The 10,627-nt window shown below is 39.6% G+C and overlaps 2 protein-coding genes and 1 pseudogene across 2 annotated transcripts; 1 reads left to right on the forward strand and 2 right to left on the reverse strand.

Moving 5' to 3' along the window:
* Window positions 1–286: 286 nt before the first annotated feature.
* LOC137282166 (cyclin-dependent kinase 4 inhibitor C-like) lies at window positions 287–1,477 on the reverse strand. The gene is made up of 2 exons (XM_067813894.1): window positions 1,468–1,477; window positions 287–684 (listed from the first exon to the last, which is right to left on the reverse strand). Exons 1-2 carry the CDS (start codon window positions 1,475–1,477, stop codon window positions 287–289), a joined length of 408 nt encoding a protein of 135 aa, XP_067669995.1.
* A 98-nt stretch (window positions 1,478–1,575) lies between these two features.
* LOC137281204 (uncharacterized) lies at window positions 1,576–3,756 on the forward strand. Its single transcript, XM_067812326.1, has 2 exons — window positions 1,576–1,899; window positions 2,275–3,756. The coding sequence occupies exons 1-2, from the start codon at window positions 1,576–1,578 to the stop codon at window positions 3,754–3,756; spliced, it is 1,806 nt and encodes a 601-aa protein (XP_067668427.1).
* Window positions 3,757–5,284: 1,528 nt separating this feature from the next.
* Window positions 5,285–7,902, reverse strand: LOC137281208 (uncharacterized; annotated as a pseudogene).
* Between the last annotated feature and the right edge of the window lie 2,725 nt (window positions 7,903–10,627).

The following is a 10,627-nucleotide window of genomic DNA, read 5'->3' on the forward strand; positions in this document are numbered from 1 at the left end:
GACACATGATTAAAACAGAACTACATCACGAGATGCAGGGTTCATATACCAACGACATGTCACCAACATTTACAGTCAACAATGTCCTTACCTGATTCTGTAAAGTTCCATAAACAACAAAATGTCTGAAAATATTTTCAACAAATTTTATTTCTCCTCAAACACAACAAATATTCTCACATTGATAAAGAATTATAAACAACGCGACGACGTGAACGGCACAAACCACGACAGCGTCAGTAACGACATGTCCTCCAGCATTGTCTACATCAACACTACCGTCACTTCACTGTGTACCACGTGACACCAGGAGATCCGACAGTTGACGATGTCCCAAGCCTCTCGCCAAGTCGGCGGCTGTCCGCCCGTTGTTGTTCCTGGCGTTGACGTCCACCGCGTCCAGAGACAGCACAAACTCCACCGTCTCCCTGTCTCCTCCCTCACAGGCCCAGTGGAGGATGTTGTTACCGACATCGTCCACCAGTGACGCATCAGCACCTTGACTCACAAGCAGCTCCACCACATCTCTGCGTCCCCATCGTGCTGCCGTCATCACCGGCGTCCTCCCGACTCCACGTCTACTGTTGACGTCAGCCCGACCTGTGTCCAGGATCCGCTTCACCTCCTCCAGTTTCCCCGCCCAGCAGGCGTAATGGAGGTCGGCGTCTGTCTGGGCGTCTGTCGCTGTAACACAAAGTAAACTCTGTACACAGGTCGGACATCTTTATCTTACAGCTACATTGTTCACATCTTACACTGATGATACAAAACTCTTGATACATAATCTATACTTATACATGCCCTATGGCTGACAGCAACATGGGGGGATGACAAGAACTAGTTGATGTTTTTCACACATTAGTCATCTACGTGATTAGAATGTTAACTGACAGTCCTGTGTGTTGTCTGTCCACTAACAACACACGTGACATTGTCTCCACCCAGGGGGACCCAGACTTCCCTGTGTCCCTGCTCGTGGCTGTGGAGACAAACATGAGGGTTTGAATGAGCATATTACATTACATTACATTACATTACATTACATTCACATCGTTGATATCTAAATTATAAGTATGATCGAAGATATCAGATTATAAATAATTAATATAAGAGATATGTATCAACAAACCCATTGTACAGACTAGAAATTGTGAAGGGGTAGTTTCTAAAAGCCATACAGTTTTCCGGTAAATGACACCGGGAATGTGTTTAGACAGTACACAAATTTCTGACAGATGCGGCAACCTGATACCATGTATACACAGTGCGACTAGCGACTATCACTATTTGCCAATGGTCAGACAGAAGTCCCCAACCTGCTGGCCCCAGTGTCTGACTGAATATATTACACTGACTTTGTCTGAAGTTGTTATTTGTGGCGTGTGACACTTGTTCACTGTTTATAAATTTAAGTTTATAATGTTTGTCATTATAGAGGGTTTTCAGAGTTATCCCGTGATTCCATACGCGCCGCCATGTTGGTTGTCATTCGCGTCCCCAGCAACCATAGCGTCACTAGCAACTGTCGTCTACTCACACGTCTATCTGCCTCTGCCTGTCATCTAACCATCTGCCATGGAGAATTATGCAAACCTACTCGATAAAGTATCTCGCGCACGATATCTCGAGAAGACTGTTGTGATAGACAACGAAGATCCGTACAGGATTCCCAGATCGGAATGGAGTGACGACCACAAGTATTTGCCGGCAACAAGCTACGTCGACATCGTCAACTATCTGGTGTTCAGCCCAAGTCCTTTTTATAGTTTATCCGACATGAGAAACTACAGGAGTCTGGAAGCATATGACAGATTTGTGTGTGGTTGGGTACGAGACATTGTCTCCTATGTGCATTTATCCGTCCAAGATGGAAAGGCCATTCACGTCGTCATGTCAAAGGTAAGTAAACGTAAACAACAGTTTACCGTGCCGAGAGCCGCTATGCGATCGTATACACATCGCGTCATACAGTTTACCCAAATCAAGAACTGTGTGTTTGGCATATATGCAATGATAATCAAAATAGATAGATTCTGTTTATACTAAGTACAGCAATGTTTTAATTATGGTTTCACTGATTTAATAACAGTAAAATTATGTTGAAATGAAATCCAAGATGTCTTCAGCCTGTTGATAAATATCTGTACATGCTAATTGCCTTCAGCATTATGCAATGAAATGCCTTTGGTGAAATTCAAACATTTCAATCAAGTCTAAATACCATATGAAATAATGTCTGAGCAAAAATTAAATCCTGTACTGTTTTTTTCACAGGTTATGCATTCACAGCGCTTAAATGAAGCTCCGTTACAGCCCTGGTTTATCACTGATGATGCTGGCAAAGTTTTATCGGCTCATTGTAACTGTATGGCAGGTTTGGGTGAATCATGCTCACATGTGGCAAGTATGATGTTTGCTGTTGAAGCTGTTGTTAGGTTGAGAGAAACTGCCACTGTGACGCAGCAGCCTGCATACTGGAAACTCCCAGCTTCTCTTAACAAGATTAACTATGCATGTCTAAAAGACATTGATTTCACCTCATCAAAGACTTTAAAGAAGAAACTTGACCTATCAATAGAATCTTCCACAACATGTTCGACTTTATCAAATGCTGAACAAATCAAGGAATTAAAATCTGCATCGACCGCAAATTTTCAAAGCTTCCTTCACGCTATCAGTGCAGATAGACCATCTTGTCTTGCAGTTCACAGTAATTACAGTGATCAGTATGTACCTTTTCCATTACAACCACAGTTTCCTCAAGTGATCACAGAGCTTTTTGATGAAACTATGGTTGGCATCCCATACAATGATGTATTACAACACTGTCACAATATCTTAAGTCGTTTAAAAATCACATCAGATAAAGTTTTGGCAGTTGAAGCTGCAACAAGAACCCAAGCATCTTCCCCAGTTTGGTTTCAGTTCAGGGCTGGCCGTATAACTGCATCAAAGATGAAGAGTGTCAATCGTACATCACTATCCGACCCCTCGAGGAGTTTGATTCGCCACATCTGTTACCCAACTGAGGTCAAGTTTTCTAATCCAGCTACGAGATGGGGATGCAGCCATGAAGTAACAGCTAGGGACACCTATGAGAAATTGTCTTCTGAGCGTCACCATAACTTCAGTGTTGAGGAATGTGGCTTATTCCTCAGCTGTGAGTATCCACATCTTGGTGCAACTCCTGATGGGATTGTTGACTGTGGTTGTTGTGGAGGGGGCAGTCTTGAGATTAAGTGTCCATTCTGTGCAAAAGATGACTTTGTTGACAATAGGATTGTTTATTTAGAGGAAGTTAATGGGTCACTGCAACTAAAAAGGGACAGTCAGTACTATTACCAGGTGCAAACACAGCTATTTGTAACTAATTATGATTACTGTGACTTTGTTGTTTGGACAAACAATGATGTGTTTGTGGAAAGAATTACACCTTGTCTGGCTTTCTGGAAACCTGTAGCTGAACATGCAATGCAGTTTTTCACATCCATAATTCTACCAGAGATTGTTGCACGGCACTTCTTGAACACCAGTGACAGGGTTGCTCCAGAAAATGTTGATAATGAACTGTTTTGTATATGCCAGAAGCCAGAAGATGGAAGGAAATATGTTGGCTGTGATGGGAAAGAATGTACCGTGAGGTGGTTTCACTTCAAGTGTGTTGGTCTTGTGCGTAAGCCGAAAGGGAAATGGTTCTGTAAAGACTGTTCGACAAGTAACATGCGAAAGAAGCGGAAATGCAACAATGAAGAGTGATGTAATTAAACATTATCTCATCAGTGTAACTTAACATTATGTGCCTCAAGCCTCGCTGACACCAAGCAACTTGTTCTGAGTTCTTATATGACAAACCACCTCCATATTGAAGTGAACTTACTCAAGTCATATTTTGTTGGCACTACACCAAGGCTAACATAGAACAATAACAATCACAGATAACGTCTCAGCATGTTCATATAGATTTATTACTATAAATGACAGATTGTACATGAGCAGTAATTCATAGTCATGTGTGCGATATATTTTCCATTGAATTGTGAACTTGGTATACAACATCAACAGTTGCAGAAATAATTATTCAGCTGAATCATTGTCTGAAACAAAATATCAGTATAGTCTTTTGAATATGATGTGATTTCACTTACCAACAATGTTGTGACCTCTGATCTGTCTGAATAATGACAACACGTCTTAGTGGGTTTTTTTAGCTGATTGTGATTTAGACCAGTAATATACTGTGAAAGCTGTCCCAACTGTAATTGCCAGATGATTTGCTCATTGCTTAACTATGCACATGAATACGATGAAGTAATTTATTATCTCTTGCCACACAAGGATCTGCATAGAAAGTGTCATGTTATACACCCTAGCTGTAATGCCAAATGCCAACGGTATTGTTTAATAGAAAGTCATTTTCCCCTGATCACAATGCCAATTACGCCGGCAGCATGTAGTATATATACCTTAATTGGTTAACTGACATAACTTCCTTCTAAGAGGTTGACAGCAACCTAAAGTCTGCAATTACCAAACATCACACCAATTCTGACCTATGTGCATTTTTATAAATGATATTTTGCAGGGCTGTTGAAGTATGATGTGGGCAATTGGTAGTTTGAATTAACTAGCCATCCTTGCCAGTAACTTTTCACAATTAATTTTCACTGAACACATCTATGATCATTAATGATGAAACTATCACTTGGTAATAATTCATATGCCACATTGATCATGGTGTAGTTAGAAATATATCAATTACTGAAAATGCTGTCAAAGACAATGACAATTTTACTAAACATGGAGGCCAAATGGCCTAAAGTACATTTAATATAGACATATACAGTGAGTGCACAGTACTCAAACTGGCAGGTTTCATTTTCGGAAGATACATAAAGAGTATGTTTCTCATCAGCTGATGCCAACTACCAGTAATATTTGGCATGTGTTATGTTAACATGATAGAAGGATGAAATAATGTTCATGCGGCTTTTAGAGTAATAGGGAGAAATAAGCTAGAAATGATACTCATCCTCGACTTACCGTAATTGGCAGTGCATACTAACATTCTTCTTTCAGCAGTTTTAACAAACCGATTCAGTTGAATATTTAACTTATGTGAAAGACAATGAAACTTACATAGACCTCTTACATACATGAAAATGCTGTCATCTGTATCAGATGCAAAATAATATGCGGTTAAAATTGCTTTTGAACATGTCAAAGTGGGTGCATTCCTGAGTCCCAAAGATGTCAACATTAAACACATGACCTGTCATTTATGTCTTGTTCTTTTGTAAGTCTAACAAAATATTATTAACGTTCACTCAAATGGAACAACTGATGGACACATGTTGGTAAGTGCACAGCAAACATGGACTATCTTGTCAAGTAAAGGGTCAGTTTCATTATTCTTTGTCATCAGGTAATCAATTGGAATAGTGCTGCTGAGTATCATGTATTTTTGACGGACACTACCAATAACTCTTTCTACATGAATTCTTACATTGGCAATTTTTCTTGTTTCCTCTACTTCAGTCCCACTTAACTGTGGTTTACCTCGTGTAAATGCTGGAATCCTTAACTCCTTAACACAGAACCAATAATTTCTTGTATATCAAAGCCTCTATCTGCTAATACAACATCACCATGGAGAAGATGGTTTGTGAAATCACTATTATTTGTTAAATACTTATCACTAACACGACCTCCCCATCCCTCAGAAATGTAACTAACAGAACCTTGGGGAGTGATGCCAATAAGATATTTTACAGTATTGTGATGCTTGTACGTTGACCATGTCTGGGTTCTAGCAGTCAAATTGGATGGTCTATCAATCAATATCTCAAAACAGTCTATAATAACAGACACTCTGCGTCCAAAATACCTTCTGAATACCATTGGCATTGTTTTCCTTAAATCTTCTCTATCTGGCCTGAACACAAGTTGTTTCAGGTTTATGTACAAGACATCCATAACCTGGTTAAATGTCCTGGAAATAGTAGCTTTGCTGACACCAAACCTGTAACTTAGATCAAGAGTGGGTAAATTCAATCTGAGTCTCATTAAGGTAATAATTAACTTTTGAAACTTTGTCAGAGATGAATGTGAAGACTGACAAATTCCATATGATACTAGATTGAACAATGCAATTAGGGTTACAAATGAGTGAGTGAGTGAGTGAGTTTAGTTTTACGTCGCACTTACCAATATTCCAGCTATATGGCGACGGTCTGTAAATAATCGAGTCTGGACCAGACAATCCAGTGATCAACAACATGAACATCGATCTGCGCAATGGGGAACCGATGACATGTGTCAAACAAGTCAGCTAGCCTGACCACCCGATCCCGTTAGTCGCCTCTTACGACAAGCATAGTCACGGTTACAAATGAAGGCAGACCAGTGTAATATCGTACTTTATCATCATCACCCTCAAAGTCTTCAGTATTATTTGCTTTCATTTTATGAACTATCTTCTTAAGTAGATCATTCTCATGCTTTAAAGATTCATTTTCTGATTTAAGAATGTTCAGTTCTATTTTGCATCTTTCTAGTTCCTTTTCAGGTGTTAGATCATGATCTACTGGTTCAGTCTTGGATTCTGTCTCACAATGTTCCTCTTCAAGATGAAACCTCAGGTTCCGGAGTCTAGATGCTTCCTTCCTTTCCTAAATGACAAAGGATTCTAGTTCTTTAGCTAGTTACACTGTAGCTAACTCGCACTCAGAAAACAGTGTTACAAATTAACTGTAGGAAATCAAGAGGTCCCATAATGATAAATACACCTTATGTATATTATGTAAATATTTTAAGATTGATGAGAATATCTGTGTTACATACTACAGCAAAAATCAATTAACCTTACTTTAAAATTCCTCAGTTTCATTTCCTTAGTGTGTTCCTGGGTAAATCAGAACTGCCCAAATGAACAGAAAGACAGAAACAGTTCCTTTAAATGTTACATATTAGTTATAAATGTATTATACATATGTAAACATTAAACATGTTTACTTTACCTGCAAACGGAAGAAACGAGAACCCTTGTTGTCATTGTCACCCTTGCCATAAACCAAGTTTCAAAGTTGGTATCCAGTCGGGATGGGTGTCCTGATACAAGGCCGAAGGAGAACCTGGAGAGGTTTATAAATTTTGATTATTATCACAAGGGTAATACACAACTGGACGCATGTACAGTTCAGGCATGTCCCCTACTTCAACACTGTTTTCAATTACAAAAATCAGCAAAAAACCTTTTGCCCTGATGGCCTGATATGTGTACTGATAACCTAGGGGTCCATTCAGTGAAACAACTTTTACACACTGCAATACCATAGTAACTAACAATCACCTTAGTGCCTTGTGAAAAGTATCCTGGGCTATTACAAATAGTGTCGCCTTACTATCATCGTGCGAAGCGGGTTAAAATTCGATGATTCATGTTGAAGCAGAAACGAATAAATTCGTTACACCAACGCTCTTTAGGAGACATGGATAATTCGTTTTCGCCAGGTGCCGTTTTGCTGTGGTGACGTTTTAGCCTGCACCCGGATAATTCATTCTGTCGGTGTCAAATAACTGACAGAATAACGGGGATTCGGGAATTTGATTTTTAAAACAACCGAGGTACAACAGCCAAACCTTATTTCGTATTACGCAGAGTTATCGGCCATTCACATTGTACTTACCACCAACAAAATGATCGCTGCATACACGCATGTATCTGGTATCCTTGAATGCAAGATCCTCCCGATTGACGGCTGCAAACCACAAACGGCGCCGTTTCTGACTGAGATCTCTTGTTTTCTCATCACTATTACTTATAATGGCCGGGAATCTGAAAAATCTCTTCTTGTCTCGGCTCGCACGATTACTACAATTAAACACCGCGCACGAAACGGGCATATTGGCAGCTGATCGAATACGGCACTTGTTTACGTTTCGCGCTTCAAAGGTTGACAACCAACATGGCGGCCGCGCAATGCATCATGGGTACGGAAACCCCTCTATACAATGTTAATAATTTCAATGCCAATAATGAGAAATGTTAAATCTGAAATGTGTGTTTTATTTTATTCTGTGGGTCCTGTGAATTCTCAGTGGGTCAGACAGACATCTGAAACTTACAGGACTCAATGTCATTTTACTTTGAATCATCATTCGTAAACATGTGCATATATATCTAGAAAACGTAAACACAGATTATGTCATGTAGGAGACTTCAACACTGGTTCCGTATCTGCCCAGGAAACAACTACAACAATGTGGAATCCCAAACATATGTTGACTTACAATGGTATTATTATGTATGGTGGTATTATTGTGCCATTTGTTTCAACTTATATATGTTGCTGTACGCTACCTTGGCTGAAGTTGTTGAAACTGAAAATATCACTGGCTTGACAATCAAAGCTAACTCCCGCTTGTAAAAAAGCGAAGTAAAGGCATTCTCACACGGCCGCTACTGTTGCAGGCCAATGTAGATTCTTCAACATGCTCGTGTAAAAAATGCCATGTAAATGTAGTCTGCTATGCATATTTTTTCTATAGTTCATGAAGAGAGTATGTAAAATGCAGCCTATCATTTTGAATATATCTTTAATGTTTATGAACAGAGCAAACTGAAGGAAGATAATGATGGCGGCTGTTCACTGGTGCCAGCGGATTCTCCTCCATGCAAAACAGGTGACAGTATTTTCGACACACGAACCTACCATGCACCTGACAGAATGAACTTTGAATCTGTTCACATTTTAACAAAGCAAGATACATGCTGCCTAATCCCAACAGAAGTCATTGTTGGCCCTGGTCTGTTCACAATGCTACCTATTTCAGTGATGGCTCTTACAAAATACAGTGTTTAACAAACTTACCCCGCTACCGTCCTCACACAACATACACATCTCACCGCCAGCCTGGAAATGACCAGACTAGCGTCACTGGTCGCGCTAAGGAGGGAGTTATGACGTCATTGTGACGTGTCATGTGAGAAGCAGCAACGAGTTTGGCGCTCGACTGCGTGTGTTACTTGTATGGTCAACTATGTAACCTGTCACGATAAGAAACAGCCACCCCCTGCCCTTCCCCATCCAGTCACGCATGGGGGGCGGGGGATCTGAGAGATTTACAACAGTCAGCATTAACTTCATGTTTTGCACGATGCTGGTGATATAAATACGCAGCGAACTCAAAGGCCTTCAATAATATTATACTATGGACATTTGCCCCCGAATCTCATGGGGAAAACAAAGGTTATGTTGCACTCTGTGTCTTAATTATCTGGTTGGATAGATTCCACACGGGGAAAAACTGATCGTTGTCTATACAATGTCTTGTTTAACCCCCTGGATGCCACAGGGACATATATATCCTTCCTCAACATCCCTCACTTTGAAGTCCAATAAAATTATAAATATACCACGCATATATAAACACTTCACAGTTTTGGATTCTGCGGAAAATTCCGTTTCTTGATACCATTCACAATTATCTCAGACCAAGCTGAAGTGATTAAACTTACCTTTCCGCCATATTGGGTATTCTTTATTCATATTTTGGATTCTGCGGAAAATTCCGTTTCTTGATACCATCCACTATTATCTCAGACCAAGCTGAAGTGCTTGAACTTACCTTTCCGCCATATTGGTTAGTGTTTACAAAATCACGTTTCGAGAAGGCCGGTATTGAGACGCCTATAACATCATGTATTCATAGTCAGCTGCGACAAATGCATGATTTGAATTCCCCACACAACTTAGAATCAAATTACAAATGGTCTTTGTCACCAATACCAACTGTCTAGACAAAACGAAAAGAAATATACTTGGTATGAAAACGAACGCTGTGCTCGAAAGACAGCGCTTGTTTGAAAAGTAAACAAAGAAATAATCCAATTTTACACTGCATAGCATTTTCGGTAATATTCCAACATCCAGCCGTCTAATCATTGATTACAATGGCTCAATACGCTTAGTATATTCAGGGGAAGAGTATCGTAGCAAAAAATAGCAAATTAAAAATAGATACAATAAAATAATCTGGTAATTCATAAGAAACTGTCAAACGTTTAGTGCAGCGTGACGCCATGACTGACGGAAAATCACGCAGAACGACAACGGTACTTATCGGCATTTCTGGCTTTTCCCGTCATTTACAATGTAAAGGATAAAAACATATAAGAATACACAGATAGTCAGAATAATTCCTATTACTTACATCTCACATTTATGTACAAAAGATCCCTGAATCAAGGAAAACGTCCTCGCAAAATCCAGTGTACCCTTGTCAGCGGAGCCGCCATTTTGAAAGAAATCGGTCATCGGTAGTGATGTCACACGTCAACATTGTTGCACATATTAGGCAATTTCTTTGAGGGGAAGGTCGGTTGAACAAGAGTAAACACAATGCCCATACCATTCCGATTGCACTTTTAGTACTGTGATGTATATTTTCCGTATCGTTCAGATATTTTTTCATGAAACTGATTTCAGTATCTACATATATCCATGTTCAACACCATGTCATGTGTGGATATAAGGGATACGTTTTTGTTCTTTGAAAGCGTCTGATTGTTTGAATAATATTTACATGGGAAATTGACTCAGTAAGTGTACTATACCACATTTTAAAC

This window comes from Haliotis asinina, chromosome 4 (genome assembly GCF_037392515.1).
Source record: "Haliotis asinina isolate JCU_RB_2024 chromosome 4, JCU_Hal_asi_v2, whole genome shotgun sequence".
In the NCBI taxonomy this organism is placed as follows: Eukaryota; Metazoa; Mollusca; class Gastropoda; order Lepetellida; family Haliotidae; genus Haliotis; species Haliotis asinina.

What these genes read in the sequence shown, in the direction of transcription:
- LOC137281204 (XM_067812326.1), top strand. Translation starts at nt 1,576, where the DNA reads ATGGAGAATTATGCAAACCTACTCGATAAAGTATCTCGCGCACGATAT. An exon ending in TTCACGTCGTCATGTCAAAG is followed by an intron (nt 1,900 to 2,274) that starts GTAAGTAAACGT and finishes TTTTTTTCACAG; the next exon opens with GTTATGCATTCACAGCGCTT.